Consider the following 24,527-nt stretch of genomic DNA (forward strand, 5'->3'; position numbering starts at 1 on the left):
AGTGGGTTAAACAACTCATTTTAATTAAAAATAATTGAAAATATATTGTTTTTAAAATAAAGTTGAATTCTAGTTTAGATGAGATTGCGTGAGTTTAATCGGTCAATTTATATCATATAGAATCCAATTCAATTTATAAGTTGAGCTAGATTTAATTATAAATATTTTTTTAATAAGCATGTATATCATAATTATTACACTAGAATAAGAAGGGATTATTTTTAGTTTTTGTAAAGATATTTAAAATTTTAATTACGCTATACAATTCTAAAAAAAACAAAAGCGGTGATGAGCCGTTTTATTTAGGAATGTAGTAACTAGTAAAGGTTAATTTTTTAAAGTGTTTTTATTTTAAAATATATTAAAAAATATTTAAAAAAAAATATTTTTGATAGTAGTATATCAAAATGATTAAGAAATATTGAAAAAATTAATTTAAAATTAAAATAAAATAAAAAGTTTCAAAACGCAATTCAAAACGAAACGGGCTGTATATATTCACGGTAACGGTCAACTCTTAATTATACTACGATTTTGTTGTTTAAATAGTTGTTGACCGGTGTGAATGAAATTTATGATGGGTGGCCTTTTTTGCATGTAACTAACATGAACGTTATGGTTAAGCTTTTTGGTGTTAGTTTCCACTTCCTGCATGAGTGCGCTAACGTGCGCGTGTTAAGGCAGAGACGGCGACTTGGTTTTTGACGGCTCATGGTGGCGTTGATACTTTGAAAGGTAGGATTTAGATTAGACTTTTGGTGGGGTGGAATCTTTACCGTCAGATTTCGATCGGACGAACAGCAAGAGGGTTGGATAAAAGAAGTGTGGCCAACCCGTTTACAACCGTGATGGTGGACAGCTTTTCCTTGTCTGCTGGTTGTTTCGGTGTCTATTGATTATGGGAAAAGACTATTTAACAAGAGGTTTTAACCCTGATTGTTTTTTATTTTAAAAATATTTTAAAAAAAATTTAAAAAGTTTTTTTTGTTTTAAATTAATATTTTTTTAATTTTTTTATATCATTTTGATGCGCTGATATCAAAAATAATTTTTAAAAAATAAAAAAATATCATTTTGATGTATTTTCAAATAAAAAACATTTTGAAAAGCAATCACAACCAAACTTTTAAACGAATTCTTATGTGAGGCAACAACACGATTATCTAACTTGATGGCATTCGTCGAGGATATATTTCTCTTTTTTAATTGTTTAGATTTATTTTTTATGCAATGTTTAGGATTTCAAGTTAATTTATAAAGTAAAAATAAAAATGAGTAAAGATTCTATTAATTTGGAACGAGGAGTAAAAAATCCCTAACATTTTTTTTAGTTGTAAATCGATTATTCTTTTTTTTTCAAAACCTTAAAAATACAAATTGATTTCTATAAGCTTCTGCTCACATAACCCTAAAATTATACAAGGGAAAGGTGGCACGTACACTCTTCTAAAATTGCACGCGTGGCGCTGCGGGCCAAGTAGGAAAGCTAGACAAACAAGGGCATCAAACTTGAGGCAAACACAAAATTCTTGAGTAGTTGGTCACTTCCGCAACTCAACTGAACCCTGGCTTTTTCCGGTAGAGTGAGACAACAAGAAGGGAGTTTTTCCACCTTTATTACCGGAATAATTATCTGAATCTTCATCAAGAGGCATACCCTGCAACACTGAACACTTAAGTGCTTGCTTCTGATTAAGCACAATACATCAATAAACAATGAGCAAGAAAACATGGCTGAGAAAAACGATTGAGAAATACATGTGCATTAGTCCAAAAATCAAAATGAAAACCTTGAGGGGCGTAGCTCAACTGGTCAAACACTAGGTGCAAACCTTAGAGATCATCAATTCAAGTCCCCATAAATCTTAGGGCCACTGGAGGCTTACATGGTCGTTAACTTCAGGACTTGTGGGATTGGTTGAGGTGCACGCAAGTTGGTCCGAACACCCACGTTAATCAAAATATACACACACACACATACGCATACACACACACACACACACACAGTTGATCAAATTAGAACATAACTATATAAAAAATAAGCCCAGATCAAAATGAAACTTTGCATTCTAATACCAGAATAGGCAGCTAGTCAAAGGGAAATAATTTTTAGTACAAAAAAATAAAAAAAAAACACAGTTTTATCCTCTTTATAGGTGGGAAATAATGTTTTCCTTCGGTAAGAAATGTGATTCTTTCACATAAAACATGCTCTTATTTCAAATATCAAGTCATAGAGAAATAATAACCGAGCAATCAAATTAGTAGTCAAAAGCAAAGTAGTAAAACAGTAAAGGCACTGCTGAAAAACCTTGTCATGCTCATCCTGGAAACCAAAAACCAAAAAAATAACACAAATGTACCAATCAATGTCTCTTTCAACTATTTCTTAATAAGGTCATTTCATCCTCTTGCTACAGTTTTTAGAATTGCCTCTCTAACATTTCAAAGAAAGCTAAAACTCTTAATCACTCCAAGGTAAAAAAAAAAACCCAATAAAACCCCATGATTCTCTAATAATGAAAGAAAGGTTTTGATCCTCTCTTTTTTCATTTTTGTTGAAGGAAAAAAAAGATAAGCACGTGAAAAATAAAAGTAAGTAACTTGCAATTTTAGAAAACAAAGGTTAATTAGCAAATAAAAAAAAGGAAGAACCAGAAACAAAATCAACATTGAACTTTGAGATTGTAATTAGCAAGCGAACAGGGAAAGCAAAGTCCATAACTAGAAAACATATGTTAGAAAAGGGGGAAATGGTATGCAGACCCATACAAATTATTAATTGGAGGTGCTACAACATCAAATCATGAAAGGCAAACTCATAAGGAGCCACAAGTAGAAAAGGAAAGGCATGAATGCAAATTAACCTATGTGCCGAGACCTGAGGAGATTCACCGAAGGTAAAGCTCAACAGCAAAAGATAGTTGGGAGGCGCAGAGGCAAGCTGGAAAGGTGCGCAACAAAACCTGCAAATTGTTGAAGTCATAGGGTTTAAAAGAACACAATTACAAAGTAAGCTAAATGTCATGGGTTTTCACTATATCTTTATATATAAATTATTGTGGTTTGCGACGGCAAAATTTATTTGAATATGGAATATAATTAAGAGGATCATAGAGAGTATTTTCAATGAAATTGAATTGGGTATGGTGTATAATTCAGTAGACCATGGGAATATTTTAATATTTTCATGTTGTCTTTTCTATCTTTTATTCGAAAAACTATTGACGCGTGTTCCACATTCCCTAATGAGTGGGCGGCGCTCTCGCCATTAAAGAGGCGCATGAGACACCTCCCGGTGGTCAAATATAGTCATACGCCGTCTAGATAAATACGCAAACGTGCCATTTTCCACATGATGTGGCGCGTGTAAAGATATCATGGTTGGATTGCAACTGGTGATCGATTGTTTGCATTTTTCTTTTCTTTTCTCTCTCTTGACAATTAAAGTCCATAATTGTTCTCTGTTTGTTGTTTGTTTGAGTTTCGCAAGGGTTGTCAAACCCAAGGTACTTGGGTTTGGATACCACTTCAAACCTAAAGTACTTGAGTCTGTCAATAATACTAGGCGCAAGAGCTTTAGGTCTGACAATCATGTTTGGTGTCAAACTAAGGCACAGGGGTGTGGCATGGTTGCCACAACCTGAAGCGGGTCTGCCAACGCTTCCAGACCTAGGTGAGGGTCTTGCATGGTCGTCAGACCCAAGTCTCTTAGTATAGCATGACCACCAGACCCAAAGGTCTTAAAGCATTTTCTATATTCTTAATATTTTTTTTGACATTTAAAAAAGAAGAAGATATTAACTCGCTGTGAAGCGTGGGCTGGTATACCAGTATATGCCAAAATGAGATTTATTTAAATCCAAATGACCAATTAGAGAACATCTCGAAAGAAAATAAGTTATAAAAGATAAAATAAAGTATATTATACTTTAAAACGCGTGGAAAAAACCCTATACATTTATTGTGGACATAGACTCATTGTATTGTGGACCACACTGTAGACATAAAGTGTTTGCACTATGGACGACACTATAACGCTTTTGGGAGGCATTGTCTTTTCCATGTCTAGTCAAAAATTGTTGTTGGGTTACTGGGCAACCAGACCCAGACCTAATGTTATTGGGTCAATAAAAAAATCAATGAATATATTTTTTTTAATTCAAATTAATATGTTTTGATGTTTTTGTATTATTTAGATGTGATGATATAAAAAATAAATTTTAAAAAATAAAAAATATTATCTCAATTTATTTTTTAAAAATAGTATTTTAAAAAATAATCATTACGCAATAATATAATAATTAGTAAATGGATCCGCTGCGAATCAATAATAATTTTTTTGTCAAATATAAAAATATTTGAGTTAGGTTAAAAGCACAAAATGTATTTGCATCGTCATCATTTTCAAATAAAGTATTTTCTATAATAACACTATGAATAGCACATAGCAGAGCAACACCTAATACACCGGCAACAAATTTATTTCCCTGTGATTTCTTTCCTTTTAAATTTGATTTTTTTTGTTATTGATCTATTGTGGAGAGCCGGTGTATTTCCTACAGTAAAATCATTAATAACGCATAGTAGAGCAACATCTAATCCTGATTTTTTAGAGATCTGGATGAGTTTTTGATCCACGAGGAGATACAATCGAGTGTGCTATTGAATATTTGTTTTTTTTATTTACTTTCTTAAAAATCCTAGTGTTGCTTGAACTAATTTTTTCTTATGTTTGGAAATATTTGGCTAGACCTGCGATGTTGTGTCAACCATTGATGCAGGTTTGCTCGAGTTATTTTTTTAATTTTTTTCACTTTCAACCTTTAATATTTGGTTTATTATAATTGGGCTTCCTATCCTATTTCAACATGAATTATATGGTTTTATTACGATTTCGTATTCCAGGTCACGAGTTTCTTAGGTAAATTATAGTTGGCTCAGGCTAATCCAATGCTGTCTTGATAATTTTTTTAAAAAATATATCATTCAATATCTGACTATTTAAATACTTTAAATGTTTTTTTTTTGCCCAATATTATCAATTTTTTAACTTTCTAATATCTTTATATTTTTTTCAAGGATGGAATAAAAATGAACCAACATGTAGTGTAGCCCTAGCTGAACACCTCCTTCTATCTCCACTTCATCTTGAAAATATCCCATTTACTTTATAAGAAAAATCTCTCTCTATGTTTTCACTTTTGAATTCCACAGGAGTGGTAGGAGTAAGAACCCAATTAAATGCACCTCAATCAGTAGTCACAAACATTACTGAGAGTTAACTTAGTAAAGCTTGAGTCATAGATAGGAAAAGTCAACTTAGACTGACTTCCAATTTTTTTTGAAAAAGAATAAAAAAATCATTTTAATACTTTTTCTAAAAAAAGCAACAAGTGAAGAACTTAGGTTACGAGTCAATCTACATTTTTTTTATTAAATTAAACTAAATTTATATCTTAATCTATTTTTTTTAAAAAAACTGAGCGTGGACCTGCCTTCAAGACGGTGTGGACCTGCCGGACCGGTTTGGGTTGAATAACCAGAATAAAGGTCTAATGACCCGTGCTCACAAAACACCAGATCACCTCTCCTTATATAAATTCTCGTTCTAACTCTCCAGAAAAAAACCCTAGACCTTAAGCCTCTTTCCCTCTTTCCCTCCTTGCCGTTGCCGCTTCTCTCTTCTAAAGTACGAACGAACCCAACAGATTCTCATATTCATATCTACGCGATTCTTCTTACCAGATTCGAAGCTAACTAGTAATCTATTTCTATTTCTCATTTCAGCTTTTAAGTAATGGCAGTCGCTTTCTACGATCTCACCTCAGCCGCTGGCCTCAAGAAGCTCGATGACTATCTCCTTTCCCGCAGTTACATCTCAGGGTACGTTTTATTTTAAACAGGGACCTCTCTCTTTCTCTCTATATATCTTTTCGTGGTTTCGGCCCGGTCGAAAGCAGGCTATCCAAGCTGGGACAAAGGATTTCTCTTTAATAACTGGTTTCGTAATTTTATTTATTTTTTGTTTCTCAGATACCAAGCCTCAAAGGACGATCTCACTGTTTTTACAGCATTTTCAAGTGCACCAGCAGCTGAATACGTGAACGTGTCTCGGTGGTATACTCATATTGATGCGCTCTTGAGGATCTCGTAAGTTCTTACTTTATTCTTTTGTTTGTGTAAATTTAATATCGATGCGATTCGGATATTTGAGTTATTATATGTATGGAGATGGTAGTGAAATTGTTTTGCTATTGGGTTCTGTTGCAGTGGTGTTGAAGCTGAAGGGTGTGGAGTAGTAGTTGAGGGATCTGCTCCCATCACAAAGGAGGCAATTGCCACTCCTCCATCTGCAGACACAAAGGCAAGTTTTTATTTTTCTTGTGATTTATTGTTCTTGTAAATGTGGGATATTTATACTTTGTTTTAGATATGAATTTATTTTAGTTTGCTTTGTAAAAACTTCATGGGTTGTTACTTATTCTTGGGATTTATATGGTGGTTCTTAGGCTGCTGCTGATGAGGATGATGATGATGATGATGATGTGGATCTGTTTGGTGAAGAGACCGAGGAGGAAAAGAAGGCTGCTGAAGAACGTGCAGCTACTATTAAGGCTTCTTCAAAGAAGAAAGAGTGTAAGTTTCTCTGTTTAAGAAGAAAGATATGTTTTGGAGTTTTTTTTTAGTAAAATTTTATCCAGGTCGCGCCTTTTTATTTCATGTTTATTTAGGCCCCCCACTTGATTGGTTTAACCATCGTTCTGTTATCTTACAGTGACAAACTTGAATTTATGACAATTTCTTTTTGGTTGTTCATCTTCTCAGCTGGCAAGTCATCTGTTTTGTTGGATGTGAAACCATGGGATGATGAGACTGACATGAAGAAGCTCGAGGAAGCAGTCAGAAGTGTTGAGATGGAAGGTCTTTTTTGGGGAGCATGTAAGTTCTTTGAAGAGCTACTAAATTCAAATACAACTATTTTGTGTACTTGTTTCTCTTGAAGTGTTATCATTTCTCAAATTTTAAATGATTGCATCATTTGGTCTGTGTTCTACCTAGGCATTTCCTTCAAAGTTAATGTGTATAAACTGTTCCCCTTGCAACTACAAGGAAGAATCGATAATCTTGATTGATGGCACTGGATAGTTTGTGCTTCTCTAGGCATTTTCTTGAAAGTTAAATGTGCACAAGCTGTTCTCTTTTTATTATGTATGTTTAGTGTGGAACATTATATCTGTTTATTGAACGTTTTGTACTGGTATGGTATCTTTGTTTTCTTTAAATTAATGTTTAATCGGCAGTAAAGCTGTAAATGTGTGTTATGCAGTTTTCTATTCAACGTAAAAGGAGAAACTTTTGATCTTGACTTGTATTTCTGATGCTTTCATGCTGTTTCCTATGGCAGCCAAGCTTGTACCTGTGGGATATGGCATTAAGAAAATGACAATCATGCTAACAATTGTTGATGACTTGGTCTCCGTGGACACTCTTATTGAGGAACGTCTGACAGTCGAACCCATCAACGAGTATGTCCAGAGTTGTGACATCGTGGCCTTCAACAAAATCTGTAAGTATAGACGAGACTTGAATGGTAGTATATGTTAATCTGATAGTTTGCTGATTCACGCTCACCTGTTGATTTTTTCTTGTTTTGCAGAATCCGAGGATCACAGGAGAGGTTTCTAGCAGTGGAAAAGTTATTTATCTACCATTGCTTTGCAATGATAATATATTTTCTTTTCCTTCTGTTGCTCAGAACTTGAATTTATTGTAGTCTTGTTAATTATTTGTGGTCCTAGTAAATGGGTGTCAAACTCTAATGGCAACAATTTTCTCCATAGCCTTGTTGGCAATGAAATTCTATTCCAGTTTGGTTTGCTGTCAAGATGGATTTTGCAAATACAGTTCACCACCCAACCCGGTGTTTTCTTGGACCAGGGGATTGATCTTCCATTGCTTGCTTATAATTCCAAATTCATTAAATAAACGATGCATTCCCTCACTATAAATTTGTTTTGTTTTAATTTTTCAGTGTGTTTGGAAATAAATATTATTTTACTATACAATTTGATCATCAATGAGAGTATAATTACTAAAAACAATGCCTAGATGCGAGGGCCCATCTAAGACTTTATTTTAAAGGTTAAGTGTGCTGGGCCACTAAGGCCCGTCCCAGGAACATAGATTTTGTTTTGTTATTTGATTATTTTTTTAATTTTATTTTTTAATGTTGTTTTTTTATTAAATTTTTTATTTTTTTAATTTTATCATTAAATATTTATTTAATAATTTATTTTTAATTTATTTTTATATTTTATTTTAATTTAAGGATATCATAATCTCAAACAAATATCTTAACAGTTTATTAGTACTAATTTGTTTTTTCATTTTGATTCAATTTAAATGCATTATAATTTTTTTTATTTGATGTTTTCATACTTTTTAAATAATATTGTAGGTTTTTATTAGAATTTTAATAATTTTATTTCAATTACTACGTACGTCGTATAAAAACCAAACAAATCATGAATATTTAATTAACATAAAAGTTATGTTTTGTTTTTAAGAATTTTAATACATTTTTATATAAATTTATCACATTTATCAATATTTTTTTCTTCAATCTTATACTAAATTCAAAGACTTTGTTTCAATGTTTTATTTTAAAATTTGTTTTAGGGCCATATTCAATTTTTGTTTAGGAAACAATGTTTAGGAAACAATGTTCTTAATTTATAAAATATTATGATATTGGGTTGATTATTGGTTTTGCATGTGCATGAACTGTTTTTTACTTTTTTTTTTCTTTGATTTTTTTTTCATTCAAATTCATCATTTTATTGAATATTTTGTTGGTTTTTATTGTTTTAAAAAATTCTATCCTTCAATCCAATGATTGTTTTAATTTGTCAAATTTAATAACAATACTAATTTTTTTAAAAAATTTAATTTTTTTTTATGTTAAATTTTTTCTTAATTCAACTTGCAGCGTTGCGCTTGAGGGAATCCATTGTTTGCCTAAATTTTGATTGTTATCATTCCAGGCTACCGAAAGAATAACATATGGTTTAGCAATGCCAAACCATGTCTTTTTTCCTAGAAAAAAAATCGAGGACATCAGCATCGGCACGACCACAGACGGCGCAAGAAGTGTCCTTTGTTGTGGTAAAAATAAAACTGCGTGATGTATGTTACGACGTCGTCTTGCAGTTTATGATTTTTGATGGGTGTTGAAAGCTTGAAGGTTCTACAACTTTCTCTCTCTCTACCTTCCTTGTTTGCTCTGAATTTGATTGATTAGTGGAGGATTCATCCTAGTCGTAGATTTCAAGTGAGAGAGAAAGAGATGCCGAAGAGGACAACGCACACGTACTCAAGCGAGGACGCAGCTCCCGACGGACCAGACTCGGATCTCTTCGTCTACTATTGCAAGCATTGTGGCTCTCACGTCCTCATCACTGGTTCCTCTCTCTTCCCTTTCTTCTTAACTTTCAATCACTTTATTCCATAAAAATTATATGAGAAGTCAATTACTTAATTCGTTGATTATTTGTGTTCTAATTAATTGTTTAATCTTAGACAATTGTACTAAAAAAATAATTAAAAATACTGAAATATGTTTGTTATAAGATACGCAATTGCAGAAAATGCCGAAAAGGAAGACTGACAAAGCTTATGCATTGGACAAGAAGAAGCATCTTGCAAGGCTTAACGTTGACGAGGCTGGAAAAGTTGTCTTGAAAAGGTAGCTAGCCTTTTTTTTTTTTTTTTTAATTTTTTATTCTTACTATTTGGAAACCTAAATGGAAGGTTAAGATTGTTCTGTGTTTTCTCTCTCTGTTTTTTTTTTTTTAAAATTTTATTTTACAAGTGTAGGATACTGGGAGGGTAAAGGCTTGAAATTAGAAATGGCAGTGAATCTTTAAAGCTAAATATTATGTTGAATTGTCTATTCATTCATTGCCATCTACATGCTGACGGCATTTGTTGCTTGCTGTATGTTGAACTGCTAAAGTAGTATATATATTTGCAAGGGTGTGTTTTTTTAGTGTAAACATTATGTTCTTGAGATTTCAGTTATAGATAGATTATAGTTGTATTATAACTCATTATGATTCTGCATCATTCCTGTCCAGGGGTGAAGGGAAATTGGAGAAGCAATTTCGTATGAATTGCATGGGCTGTGGGTTGTTTGTTTGCTATCGAGCAGAAGAAGATCTGGAATTTGCTTCTTTTATATATGTTATAGATGGTGCACTTAGCACAATTGCTGCCGAAACAAACCCTCAGGTACAAATAATTATTGTTAAGATTTGGAGTGTTCCACCATCCAAATCTCTTACATAATAAATTAGGAGACTTTATCCAATGTTCATTGAGCATATAATTTCTTGCCTTTTTTGTTTGTAAGTGGGTGATGTATATGCATAAAAATTATAAAATATTATAAATTTCCTCTTATGGTTTTCCGGCATATGCTGTAGGATGCTCCAGTGCCCCCTTGCATATCACAATTAGGAGGACTTGTGCAGGTGGCCATCGAGGTTGAAGACCGTGCACAAAGATCAGCAATAACAAGTAATGTCATATTTACTTACTGGCTTGATCTGCACATCTTTGATATTATCTGGCTTTGCTTCTCTGTCTTGTTCTCATTTAAACGGACATGACCTTTCTGTGACTGGTTATACAATTATGAATGAATGATGTCAATCAATTAAACTTGTTACTGATATGCCTGTAAGTCTGTTGACTCATGTTTCTGCCTGCCTGCCTTACATGCTGGATGCAGTTGAATTAAATTCGGTACCCATATATCCCATGGATGTTGAGTTTTGTCCATGCATGAAGTGGCGCACACTATGTTTTTCAATTTTGACAAGCTCAAGGAGACATGCACATGTATATACAAATAATATAAATGGATGTATCTCTTCGTATGAAGTGGAAGAGAGAGGAGCAGGGATGGAGAGAGTTAAGTGGAAATTTAGGAATATTGAGCAAAAACGACCCTGTTATTGTAGTAATGTGGTTGTTTACGTAGCCTTGGCGCTTGTGTCTTGGAAATTCAATGGTCTCATTGAGGGTAACTTGTGACCCTAATTCCCTTCTCCTTTTACTGATGAAGTAATTGGAGTTATCTATATGGAGTTCAGGGCTGACAGCAGAATTGATAGTATCTCCCTGGCACAGTACATCCCTTAATTATAATCACTTCTTCGCTCACCAAAAATTGGGTAAAAAATGAATTATAGTGGATATGGAAAAAGTGGGATGCCTTTTGTTAGACTTTTCTCAAGTTAACTAATGTAGTGTTTCCTCTGTTGTCATCCTGTGTCGATGCAACACCCCTCATCTCTTGTTTGTGCTCCTTAATTTGACCTCATATCCATGAAAACAGAAGAGATTCTGGAGAGACACAAACCACCTATGTTTCATACCCGCAAACAGTGATATGCTTGAATGCATACGAAATGTAGCATACAAAAACACACAAATATTTCATAGAAATGCATTAAGATGTTTGACTTATAGTTGCATGAAGGAAATTTCAGAAAGTTGATTGAAAAGAACAATGTAATTGTCTTATCTAGTACTATGCATGACATGGTAATGTATTAATTTTTTATTTATGATCATTATGCTTGATATTTCTTTCCAGGAGTGAATGCTGATGATGTTCGAGTTACTGTAGCTGCACCTGCTGCCCGTGGAGAAGCTAACAATGAACTTTTGGAATTCATGGGCAGGGTATGCTCGTCCATCACAATTGTATTTTTTAAATTGGTAGGCTAGTAAAATTAGGCACAGAATCTTATATCCTCAAATTAATGTGCCAAGGTTAACATGATTTGCCTTCACACAGGTTTTGGGTCTGAGGTTGAGCCAGATGACTCTTCAAAGAGGATGGAATAACAAATCCAAGCTGCTTGTTGTAAGTAAAATCGAAAAGTTCCGTTTTTTCATAAGCTTAGGTGTGCATGCTGAATGCGTGCATGTGTGCTTGCATCTTCAGTTAATCTGTAAAATCTTTGTTAGATGGAAGTTTTGTTTGAGACCCAGTGAACTTTATGCAATGCCACATATGTTGGAGATCAACTTGTTATATGGAAAATTATGCTTCTGAATTCTGATACTGCTTAGACAATTCATTAGCTTCTTTGAATACCGAGTTTTTGCAGATTTCCAGCTTAAATGGAATAGAACTAGTAATATTAAGTAGGATATAATCGATAAAACGTGGAAAACCTCTCTTCAAATTAGCTGATTTCCATGTAAATCATCTAAGCTGGTTGCCCTCATATGACCTTTCAATCCAAACCAGTCCAAATTAATCTATTGTCTCTAGGAAAGTTGCCAACGTAAACAAGAGAAGCATTATATTGGGCGGCTGCCTTAATTTTTCCCCAAATTGTCACCAAGTGAGCATTTACAGAGAACTTTTACGTATCCATGATTCTGCTCCTAGAAGTTTGTCTCCAGTTTAATTATCTTTTTATTCTTTTACCAGGTGGAGGATCTATCTGCTAGACAGGTTTATGAGAAACTACTAGAAGCTGTACAACCCTGAAGCTACTGCATTTTCTAAATTATTTCAGTTTTTTTGGCTTGTATTGGATTAATTGTATTGGATTAATTTATCTGTGATCAATTCAAATGTAAAATTTGTAGTTTGAACTCGAATACTGGAGATAGAGCTCATCATCTGGTGTGTAATTGTATCATTGACTGAAATACCTGGCCAACTCTCAATTGAATTGATCCTGTACCTACCTGCTCAAGAGATTGCTTGAACGAAATCATGTCTGCGATCTGTATTGCTGTCTCCAAATTTTAGGCGGGCAAGAATGGCCGCATACCGCCCTGATCAGCCATGATATGAAAAGATTGTGCTGGTGAGAAATTTTGCATCGGCATATGACAAAAAGATTCAAAACGCTTGGCGTGGTTATAGATGGATAGAAAATGAACAATATCAGCAATGGTTGTTTAGGAGAGCTGGTGAACAGAGAAGCAAGATTTATGGCCACACGAAGTAATTCTCACATGAAGGATAAAGAAAAGGGTGAAGCTGTGCAATAATGATAGAAAAGGCACAATCACTCAAATCAGGAACGGGCACTTCGTATCGAAGCAGCAGCAACATCATCCTTCTCACTAGACCTAGATTTTTGTTCTAAGCAAACAAGAGGAGAAACAAAATCAAGTTGTTCCTCAAAAAAGCCAAGTAGAAAGCACTAACTGTTTAATGAGAGAGACATCACTATGGAATTTCATTGAATGTCTATGAGATTCATGATTGCCCAAACCAACACCAACTGGGAAAAAAAGTTAGCAATGTAAGAAAATCATTTATAAGCTCCAGAACAAAATCTTATCGAAAAATTTTATAGTTCGATAGGCAGCTGAAACAAAAGAAAAACAACAATTTTCTAATGGAGCCATAATCCTGGATCACCCCAACGCTTTTCAGGAGGAAGCTCCACTGCGAAGAGCACCCTTGGGCTTCCTTGGAGCAATCTGTGTATCAGCCTGGAAAAAAGAAAAGGGCATCATTCTATGTAAGATGCAAAACCACAACATCAAATAAACAAAAACACAACAGTTCTACCCTTTGCACCATTACTAAAATTTTCAGAGTATTACCTCTTTCTTGACAGGCTCTTCCTTCTCTGACAAAGTCAACTCAATGTGGCAAGGCGATGACATGTAAGCTGCCAAAGAAATCATACATCACTATTAAGCGCACGTGCTCAAATAGAAAAGACAAACAGATAAAAAAAAACTTGATGGCTAAAAGTATGGACTCACGATTGATCCTTCCATGGGCACGGTAAGTACGACGACGCTGTTTTTGGGCTTGATTGACTTGGATATGTGATATGTAAAGTGCATCGACATCCAAACCTTTTACCTAATCAATGAGTAGACAAAATTTACACAACATTGTATAGGAAATCCATGAGGACATGAAGGAAATATAAGAGTAAAATCACACACATAACAGGAAAAGTAGCTACCTCAGCGTTGCTTTCAGCATTCTTCAGCAAATCAAGGATGAATTTAGCAGATTTAGCAGGCCACCGCCCTTGTCCATTTGAATGGCGGTTCTTAGCTTGAGCAGTTCGCCCAACACCACGACAGAAGCGGCGGAATGGAATAGCTTGCTTGTGTGCCAAAACATCCTCCAAGTACCCTTTAGCCTTGCCCAAAGGCAATTTCCGGATTGAAAAAGCAGTCTCTCTTGTATTCTGAGATAGAGAATGGAAACATTGTAGTCAGCACAGCCATTTTGGTAATTTCAACAGAGTGAAAGTCATGGTGCTGCTTCATACAGGTTGGAGAACTGAATGTGCAATCATAGAGCAACTTCAACCGCACGAACCAACTCATACAATCAAATTTCAAAAAAGCTTAAATATCACTCATGTAACAAGTTGTCCTATATTTGTCACAAAATAATACGTACCAGGGCCAATAACAGCTCTTAATCTAGTCTCACAGGAAAAGGAAACCCTGAGCACGAGTGCACAGAGGATCATACTTGCAACACACAAAAATAGAAAAGAAAAATTAAAAAATAAAGAACTTATTTTGTAGACATGTTTCAAAGATTGAGAGGCTCATCTTGTTCGCATCAGTTCAACCCATTAACCATATCACTCTAATGCACATTTGACTAGTCCAATTAAGCTCTAAAGACAACGCAATTACTGAACCCTCAGCAGTAAATAAATCAAAATCAGATAATGGGGAATACAAGTCTACTGAAGCTCATGAGAAGTCCATTCACAGAGCTCAATAGATTTCTATAACATAACCCCTTACTCCAGTCATCCTCCTCCATACTGACTAAGAAACGAAACTGAAACCTAGAAGAAGCAATAAAAAGTTGGCTTACATTGCACGGCAAGACCCTCTCTGTGTTAAAATATTTTAATCTCATATGTACATTTTAATAGGCCCTAATCCACTATGCAGGAAACTGAATTGAGCGACACTAAAATATTTTGCATGAAACAAAAAATAAAAGACAAATTTCCATTGAAGAAGCTGAAAGCTCTCATTAATTACCATAGAAAACAGAACAAACTGTTTAGATGATGGAAGGAAAACAGTTTTGGCATATCGTGAAATTTCAACCATTGCACACTGACTATTTCAGATTATAGCTAGAATCCTCTTCAATCAATACATTTAAGGCTATTCATATATATGAACTGGAGACAGCAAATTCAAACGGTGGCAACAAAAATAGTAGAGAAGTAGCAAGCTTATGAAAAACTGACGATCAACAACCCACAAGCAGAATGATTTTAGGTTCAGAAAAGAGCAGCAATGGGAAGCCATTATGCCAATATACTATATAGAATAAAGGACTCCGTAATAGAGACACAAGGTAAAGTGTTTACTGCGGCAGCATGCACGATCAAATTAACAAAGCATTGAACCTAGAAGAAGCAATAAAAAGTTGGCTTACATTGCACGGCAAGACCTCTCTGTGTTAAAATATTTTAATCTCATATGTACATTTAATAGGCCCTATCCACTATGCAGGAAACTGATTGAGCGACACTAAATATTTGCATGAAACAAAAAATAAAAGACAAATTTCCATTGAAGAAGCTGAAAGCTCTCATTAATTACCATAGAAAACAGAACAAACTGTTTAGATGATGGAAGGAAAACAGTTTTGGCATATCGTGAAATTTCAACCAATTGCACACTGACTATTTCAGATTATAGCTAGAATCCTCTTCAATCAATAATTTAAGGCTATTCATATATATGAACTGGAGACAGCAAATTCAAACGGTGGCAACAAAAATAGTAGAGAAGTAGCAAGCTTATGAAAAACTGACGATCAACAACCCACAAGCAGAATGATTTTAGGTTCAGAAAAGAGCAGCAATGGGAAGCCATTATGCCAATATACTATATAGAATAAATGACTCCGTAATAGAGACACAAGGTAAAGTGTTTACTGCGGCAGCATGCACGATCAAATTAACAAAGCATTGGTAGCAAAACTACAATCAATTAGACACAACAAAATCAACAACACCACATTAAATTCCACAGACAAAACATTGAAGCAGTGTAGAACTTTCAACATACCTTGAAGTGAACGCGGAGATCAGATCCCCTAGCTTTGCAGGCTGAAATAGTAACCGTAACACTAAAATCAGATTTCACTTTCTCAACAAAAAGAATAATTTATATAAAAAAGAAAAGATTGAAACTTTCACGTTCTTACACTTGGTGGGGTTATCTGGTTCTCTTGAATACTTCACCTGAAAAGATTAGCAAAACAGATCCCATAAGAAACCAGAAGAAAAGAAACACCCACTATGATCTAAACTTTTTGCACTAATTCTAAGAGAGAATATCTTCCTTGTGTTGTCCCACAAAAAAATCAAAACACAACAAACCCGCAAAGATCTAAGCTTTTTAACTGCTTCTAAAAGAAGAACTCTTCATTTCTACTTCCAAACTTTAAAAAAACGCAGAGCTAAACAAACCCACCATTGCTGCAGCTTCTGTCTACACTTGTGTGGCCACCAAAATAGAAATGCCCGCAGTAATAAGATGAGACATGAGAGTTTTAGCTGAAACGTAAAAACCCTTATAAAAGGGAGCTAGGGTTTCTCTTATTTTGGGCTCTTTCAAATAAGAAGCAGGTCCATTTCATCTGGGCCTAAGCTATTTACTTTGTCCAGTCAACTCTACAATTTAAAACAGGGGTATTTACGTCCTTTCGTTATCACAAAATAAATAAGCACAAAACTGGAGAGGAAACTGGAAAAAAAAAAAAAAAAACCAGAGCTTGGCTCGTCTTCAAGAAACAGAGAATTTGAAAAAAAAAAAAAAATAATTCTGAAAGCGAAACATTGAACTGCAAAGCCTCTCTGTTTCATCCTTGTAAGCTTCTATTTTTTTTCTCTTCTTATGTTCTTTCACGACATTTTCATATCTATAATCTTGTTATTGAGATTTACGCATTGCCTAGCTAGTTTTTGAAAAGAAAATCAAAATCACAAGGAAGAAAAGTTATGGCCTTTGATTTTGTTTAATCATTTTTCAGTTAGAGATTTGCTTGATGTATGTTTAGTTTAAAAATTGTGGGTTGGTTCAGGGTTTGATTGTGGAACTAGGGTTTTGAAGTTTTGGTTCAGAGTAAGCTACTTTCATTGTTTAAGCTTAGTTTTTAGTTTTTACACTTTAAAGTTGTGAAATTTGGTGTTATTTTTGAAAACCCAGAATTTGATTTTTGTGTTATTTTAAGAGGTTGTCTGGGGTTTTGTTGTTGTTGGATGTAGAATTGTTTAGTTTTGAGGTAAATTGTGGCTGTTTGAGATTGGGGTTTTAATGAATAATAATAGTAGTAATCCTGGAAGAAGTATTGGGGTTCCGCCCTCGTTTGTGAATTCTGTTGCAAAGGCACAATCTATGCACGTGAACCACCAAGCACCGCAGTTGCTATCACAGTCACAACCTCAAACACAAGTTGGGCATCCGGGCCACTTTCAGCTGTCCGAGCCGCAAGCTCAGGTCCTGGGACATGCTCAGTATGCACAGGCAGCTCATGCTCACTTTCAATCTCAGATACAATTGGCCAACCAATCCATTGCTCAGTTGCAAAATGTCAATTCTGGTAATGTTGGTGTACAATCACCTCCTGTAGCCACGCCTAGCATTACTAGTGCTAAAAAGTCCAGCCATAAACCGCCTTCAAGGCCTTCAGGTGGTTCATCAAATGCCAACATGGCTTCACTGTTTAAGACCATGGAGTTGACTCCAGCTGCTCATAGGAAGAAAAGGAAGCTTCATGAGAAGGAGATACCTGAAAAAGTGGCAGCTCTTTTGCCAGAGTCTGCACTTTATACCCAGCTGCTTGAATTTGAGGCTAGAGCGGATGCTGCTATGGCAAGAAAGAAGATGGATATTCAAGAGTCACTTAAAAACCCTCCACGTGTTCGGAAAACACTTCGGGTATATGTATTTAACACTTTTGAAAATCAGGTGCAAGGGGCTAACGAGAGGAAGAATGCTGAGCCTCCTTCTTGGTCATTAAAGATCATTGGGAGGATATTGGAAGATGGGAAAGACCCTGTGCTGACTGGAATGATCCAGAAATCATATCCAAAATTCTCGTCTTATTTCAAGAAAATTACAATATACTTGGACCAGAGCCTGTATCCAGATAACCATGTAATTTTATGGGAGAGCACACGGTCACCTGTTCTTCATGAGGGCTTTGAGGTCAAGAGAAAAGGAAATAAGGAATTTACTGCAAGAATTAGGCTGGAAATGAATTATGTGCCTGAGAAATTCAAGCTTTCACCTGCTCTTTCAGAAGTCCTTGGAATTGAGATAGAGACTCGCCCCAGAATTTTGGCGGCAATTTGGCATTATGTGAAGTCTAGGAAGTTGCAGAACCCAAATGATCCCTCCTTCTTCACATGTGACCCCCTTCTTCAGAAACTATTTGGGGAAGAGAAGATGAAATTTTCTCTGGTTTCACAGAAGATAAGTCTGCATTTAACCCCTCCACAGCCTATTCATTTGGAACATAAGATCAAGCTCTCAGGGAATTTCCCAGCTGGAACTACTTGCTATGATTTCATAGTCGATGTTCCTTCACCATTACAAAAGGACCTTGCTGCGTACTTGACCAGCACAGAGAGTAACAAAGAAATTGATGCTTGTGATGAATTAATAAGTAACTCTATACTGAAGATACATGAGCATCGTCGGAGGCGGGCTTTCTTTCTTGGTTTCAGTCAGTCTCCAGCAGAGTTTATTAATGCTTTGATTGCTTCTCAGAGCAAAGATCTGAAGCTTGTCGCTGGAGATGCTAGCCGCAATGCAGAAAAAGAGCAGCGATCTGGTTTCTATAATCAGCCATGGTAAGCATTTTTTCAGTTTTAATCTTATTTTATCTTGTCATTCATTATTAACACGTGTCTTCAGATTTACCTTTTTACTCTTTGAATCCTGCCAAAAGGTTTTGGATTGGCCCTGCAAATTGAAGAAGAGAAGATGAAATGAACTCGTATTAATGGAATTTGCTTCTTCTTTTTTATCTCGTTTGGTGTAGGGTGGAAGATGCTGTTATTCGTTACCTAAATCGCAAGTCTACAGGAAGTGATGCTCCTGGAAGCTCTTGAATAAACGATCCCCAGATTGTCAAAAAGGTGGTATGGAGTTCAATTATTGTGATACCATTTTGGTCTCCAGTTCCTTTTTGTTCTCTTGTATTGATTTAGTTTGTTTCTGCAGTTACGTAGAGGAGTCTTAGATCCTATTTCTTAGAGGCCTTATGATGGGAATTCATTGTCAGGTTGTGGCTCACATGGTGGCTATTTATTATGCTTCATGAAGAAATATATGATATCTTGTTACATAGTATTCATAAATGCTGAAAGCTTGGAATGGGTGACTTCTGCTGTTATTAGGCACTGTTCACAGCATCTTGACCACATTCATCATGAATACCAAGATATGTCAATTCATTTAGCTGTTTATCACGAAACCTTCCAGATACAATTTCACTATCCTGAACTCTCTGTTTTTAATTTTCTCTCTTAGGCATGTCTACAAAATAAAATAAAAATAAATAAATAAAATTCCACCAACTTTTCCTCTTCAAGATCAGAATTTTGTCCTATCCCTTGTCCCAGAGCACAGTTCATTTGAACCACACGCCTGTTTCAATTCTTGATGCTATTGTGCGTAGCTGAATTATATTTTGGCTACTTGTGTGGTCTTCTTAGCCTCGTCGTTGGTTAATGATAGCTTAGCCTGTGACTTGATTACATCACATCAATATTTCGCAATAATGCAGCAAAATCATGCTCAAGTCTCTTGTGCTTATGAACTAAGAGGTCAATTGTATGTTTTGGCTAATTTGTTTAGAATTCTTCAGCACAGAAATGATTATCCCGTTAAAATCGATGTTTACACGCGAGAAAGACAAGGCAATTGAATTAGTTTGTTGTTGATCTTGCGAGCTCAAACAGATTCTTTGTATCTTCCTGGACGATCTTTGCTTAACATCGGGCCATTATAAATCATTTATATAACTTTTAGTATCCTCAAGATACCAAACCCAGGCCCTTAGGGGTTCATCCAGCTAGAGATATCATGTTCGAGTCTTACCATTGTTTCTTAGAGAATTTATATATTTTGATAGAGTTTGTCTACTGTTCTGGATAAATAGAGATAGTTAAAATAGAAACGTATTTCTGGAGTAAATTTTTATATTTTTAAAACAAAAGGTATATAAAGAACAATTAATCAGTTTCGGTTGATTTTTTTTTAAAAGGTCAAAATATAGTTGTTCCGATGATTTTTTTCAATAAAAAAACAGTCAATATGTTTTCGACCTGGTTTTACCTCTGGTCACAGGTCAACCTATGTTTTAAATTGAGCCAAGTCGAATTAATTCTTTATTTTTTTTTAAGCCCAGATTAGTTTAAACCTTTAGCCAGATAGGTTCTAGATCGACCTATCAGGTCGATCCAAGTTTTATAATTAGTTTTATTATATTGTTATTGATTTCAACACTCGATATGAACAAAAATTAAAAAAATATTTATTTTTTAAAATTTATAAGTTTTATATCGCTGCATTTACTAAAATAATTTTTTTTTTATATTTTGTTATGTTTTATTTACCATCAACAAAAAAAAAATACAATACAGAAATCATCACTTTATTTAATATATCATTACCAAATATAAATTTATTTTTTGTTCTTGTACTCACTGTCTTCAGGCAGCAATGAAATGCAACCTTACGCCCGTTAGATGGACACATTCCATCAATTTATAACGAAACTATGCCAACAATGAAATAAATGTACTTAAATATTAGCTGAAGTGGAGGGGTCTTATAAATTAATGAAATGTCATTATCAATGTTTTTAAATTTCCACCCCATTAAGACACTGTTTAGGAACTTGATGCAAACCACGTTCCATAAAATTTCATTTTTTTTTCAGATCGTTTTTATATGTTGATGTTAAAAATAATTTTTAAAAAATAAAAAAATATTATTTTAATGCATTTCTAGACAAAAATTACTTTGAAAAATAACGACTAATATACTCTCAAATACCCTTTAAATAATATATTCAGGTCTAGATGTAAAAATAATATTATTACAAACCTGACAAATTCCTGTCTCTTTAGATAAGTGTAGGCATAAAAATAGTTTTATTAACCAATTTGTTAAGGCAGGACCTTTACAAACTAAGAAATAGAATAATTTTTGGTTTTATGTTTTAAAAATATTTTTTTAAAAATTAATTTTTATTTTATTTTAGATTAATTTTTTTTAGATATTTTTATATTATTTTAATGTGTTGATGTTAAAAATATTTTTTTTATTTTAATATATTTTCAAATGAAAAAGTATTTTAAAATACAATTACTACTATAATTAAAAAAAGAAAAGAAAAGGATGAAGCTGCTACTGCAGAATTATTTAATTTTCTTTACTTGGATCATACGTTTCTTACATTTTTTTTTTTTAGTTTAACGTGGGTGTTCGGGCCAGCTTGCGCTCACCTCGACTAATCCCACGGGCCCTGAAGTTAACGACCATGTAAGCCTCCAGTGACCATCATATGAGCAACCATGGGACTCGAACCTGAGACCACAAAGAAAGTAAACCTCTTGGTCCCAAGCTCTTACCACTGGATCACTACCTAGAGGGTTATTTCTTAGATATTTTATTGCATACACTAAAATTCCCTCCAAAACAGCTGCTGACAATCTTCTAATCGGCAGTTTCCATTTAAAGGACACAGCCCCAATTCGTTGAATGACCTCGCAAGGGCCATGGAACCTGGGACTCCATTTGAGATTAGACTACCAGTGCGTTTATTTTCTGCTAGTTTTTATATTAATGGCAAAACAAACGCTCCAACATACTTGGTAACAAAAAAAAATTACATTTTATGTTGGGAAGCTTATTAAAAAATTAAGTTTGAAACATAAATTTTATGTAATGGTTTTTATATGTTTTTTTAACCGAGTTTCATAAATGTTTTTTGAAGAGATATTTGAGAGTGTAGTTGTTTTTCAAAATACTTTTTACTAAGAAATGCATCAAAATAATATTTTTTTTATTTTTTTAAAATTACTTTTGATATCAGCGTATCAAAATGATATGAAAATACCAAAAAATATTAATTTGAAGTAAAGAAAAAAATAAAATTTTTTAAATTTAAAAAAAAAAAATTTCAAAAATTTTATACATGTTTTTTACTATATATAAACTTCAATTATATTTTTACCATACATATATTTAAATCTAACTCTCTATAATTAAAATAATAAATTTAATCTAAATATAAAAAAATTATATATAAATTAAAACAAAAATAAAAATAAAAATAAAAATATTACTTCATGCTTAATAAGTAAAATAAAATAACCTTATATTTTTTTAAAACAAAGCTAATATAAAGCCTGAAATGAAAATTGAAATTATACAACCGTCGAGAACCATAACTTTTATCTCTTAATTTGTATTATGCATTGTCATTTATCTTAAATATATAGTAGGTTTCTGAACACTAAATGACCCGTTCTGTATATCCATCCGGTCATGAATACCTTGTCTCTGTCTGTGATCGCCGGCTAGGTTTCTGAACACTAATTGACCCGTTCTGTATATCCATCCGGTCATGAATACCTTGTCTCTGTCTGTGACCGCCGCCGGCGATCCATGAAATTCTCACATGGGGATCTCTCTCGTACGTGGAAACTGCCATGTTACATGATGACAAGGCAGCTTGAAACTACAGGATCATCATTTAACATGCACATGCTCTATATAGTGCCCCTATGAAGGTACAATTCATGTAGCCATGTCTGCCCATCATGCATGTTGGAGCCCTGCCTCAAATTCATCCATAGATCCCACATGGGCGTGCGAGCTTTCTTTTCAATTGCTTCATGCTTGCTCAAAAGGAGCTTCCATGCTAGCTAGGGTTTTCGAGCTTCAGTTTTATTACAGGAGGACCAGCCTCTCTTTTTGCCTGCTTCTCTCTTTTTAATGTGTTTCTCAAGGCAAATTATTTGCCTTGTTTGGTCACAACGCTTTATCGTGCCACAACCACGTGCGAGATTGAAGACGGCTTTTCTTTTCTCCCGTGGCTATCTATTTCTACTCAATAATATTTTTTTTTCCAACATGATTAATAGTTAATTGGATTAATAAATTTAAACTAAAATAGATCCATTTATTTTGCAATCTCATGATGTCATTTATTTGGTTAAAAAATAAATATTTTACTACATATATAATTTATTTATTTTATAAATCATGAAATAGTTTGTTTTCTTCTGGGAGAGAGAGAGAGAAAGAGAGAGAAAGAGATTGTTGGCGGTATTTCGTCGGAATCCAACAAAACTATCCAATTCCGGCGAGCTGGAAAGAAGAAGACAATACACCACACGTGATCCTTATTTTTTTGTTATGAATACATTTTTTTGTTGTAAAATACATTTTTAATTTTCTTAGAAATAAACATTCTTAAAAAAAATCATAATATCTCTAAATCATGTTTTCTTTGTCTTTTATGTTTTCCTTATTTTCTTAAACAATACACCACGCGTGGTCCTTATTTTCTTTATCATTTTTTTTTAAGAAAATCAAATAAAAATTCATATACTCAATGACCACTGAAATTAAATATAATAAATAGTAAAAAAATTTATGAAAGTAAATCCAATAGAATAAGATTAAAAAACACTCATGGAGTGTCTATCAAACCACTTATGGAATTTTGCAGACTACTAACATATTATTTTGTCACTATTTAGACACTACATTTGTTGAGGAAACATTTATTAATGAAATCATTGACGGTACTTGTTGGTCGAGAATTTATTGTCGATGATTTCTATTATATCGATCAGTCTGTTAGTAATATAATCATACTAGAGTTACAGAAAAAAAAACACGTCAAATAAAAATAATTTACCGGCATTATTTTGTTAGTACTTCCATCAATGATTTAATTAATATCACTAAAGGAATCATGACTCGTCAGTGACTTATATATTGTCAGTGGTATTTCTTGTGATTTTTTCCAACTCTCTAGAACTCTTTGAGGATTTAATCCGGAGGGTGATTTCGTCTATAATAGTGGCATTTTAGGTAATTTTTTTGTCTGAAACTTTCCAATAGACTTATTCCATCGGTAATTTTGTCAATAATTTGTTTAATATTTTTTTAAATAAATTAAATTAAATAAAATAGAATGAAATTAAAATAAAAAATCAAATATTTATTATAAATTTAAAAATTGTCAGTTTGTATAATTACAGATTTTCTACAAAAAATCAAATTCTTTCACATTTACTATAATTTTTAACTTAACAATAAAATTGATAAAATATAAAATGTAATCATTAAATAAGTTATTATTTATTTCATTACAAAACACCTAAGTCACAAAATCAAACTCAATTTCATCAAATTACGAACAAACACAATTTCTTAAA

The 24,527-nt window shown here is 33.8% G+C and overlaps 4 protein-coding genes across 6 annotated transcripts; 3 read left to right on the forward strand and 1 right to left on the reverse strand.

The window, feature by feature from the left end:
• Nucleotides 1–5,536: 5,536 nt before the first annotated feature.
• LOC7454547 (elongation factor 1-delta 1) lies at nt 5,537–7,888 on the forward strand. 2 transcript variants are annotated; one of them, XM_002318089.4, is made up of 8 exons: nt 5,537–5,692; nt 5,791–5,886; nt 6,037–6,153; nt 6,274–6,367; nt 6,513–6,639; nt 6,829–6,942; nt 7,409–7,570; nt 7,661–7,888. In XM_002318089.4, coding segments are annotated over exons 2-8 (702 nt in total). In that variant the 5' UTR covers nt 5,537–5,692; nt 5,791–5,800; the 3' UTR covers nt 7,663–7,888. The 2 variants fall into 2 exon arrangements, with proteins under 2 accessions (XP_002318125.3, XP_006376898.2); XM_006376836.3 differs by having other exon boundaries at nt 5,612–5,886.
• A 1,124-nt stretch (nt 7,889–9,012) lies between these two features.
• On the forward strand, nt 9,013–12,803 carry LOC7484469 (UPF0235 protein At5g63440). Its single transcript, XM_002318090.4, has 7 exons — nt 9,013–9,464; nt 9,634–9,748; nt 10,140–10,293; nt 10,488–10,581; nt 11,666–11,754; nt 11,870–11,938; nt 12,515–12,803. The coding sequence occupies exons 1-7, from the start codon at nt 9,350–9,352 to the stop codon at nt 12,572–12,574; spliced, it is 696 nt and encodes a 231-aa protein (XP_002318126.3). The 5' UTR covers nt 9,013–9,349; the 3' UTR covers nt 12,575–12,803.
• A 445-nt stretch (nt 12,804–13,248) lies between these two features.
• Nucleotides 13,249–16,676, reverse strand: LOC7484470 (60S ribosomal protein L17-2). The gene is made up of 7 exons (XM_002318684.4): nt 16,531–16,676; nt 16,262–16,298; nt 16,123–16,163; nt 14,025–14,255; nt 13,816–13,918; nt 13,651–13,718; nt 13,249–13,536 (listed from the first exon to the last, which is right to left on the reverse strand). The coding sequence occupies exons 1-7, from the start codon at nt 16,531–16,533 to the stop codon at nt 13,474–13,476; spliced, it is 546 nt and encodes a 181-aa protein (XP_002318720.1). The 5' UTR covers nt 16,534–16,676; the 3' UTR covers nt 13,249–13,473.
• Nucleotides 16,677–16,802: 126 nt separating this feature from the next.
• Nucleotides 16,803–19,424, forward strand: LOC7454548 (SWI/SNF complex component SNF12 homolog). Of its 2 annotated transcripts, XM_024581945.2 has the most exons (3): nt 16,803–18,914; nt 19,106–19,202; nt 19,288–19,424. In XM_024581945.2, exons 1-2 carry the CDS (start codon nt 17,374–17,376, stop codon nt 19,173–19,175), a joined length of 1,611 nt encoding a protein of 536 aa, XP_024437713.1. In that variant the 5' UTR covers nt 16,803–17,373; the 3' UTR covers nt 19,176–19,202; nt 19,288–19,424. The 2 variants fall into 2 exon arrangements, with proteins under 2 accessions (XP_024437713.1, XP_002318127.2); XM_002318091.4 differs by having other exon boundaries at nt 19,106–19,424.
• The last annotated feature ends 5,103 nt before the right edge of the window (nt 19,425–24,527 follow it).

The sequence above is a fragment of the Populus trichocarpa genome, chromosome 12, assembly GCF_000002775.5.
Source record: "Populus trichocarpa isolate Nisqually-1 chromosome 12, P.trichocarpa_v4.1, whole genome shotgun sequence".
NCBI classification, from domain to species: domain Eukaryota; kingdom Viridiplantae; phylum Streptophyta; class Magnoliopsida; order Malpighiales; family Salicaceae; genus Populus; species Populus trichocarpa.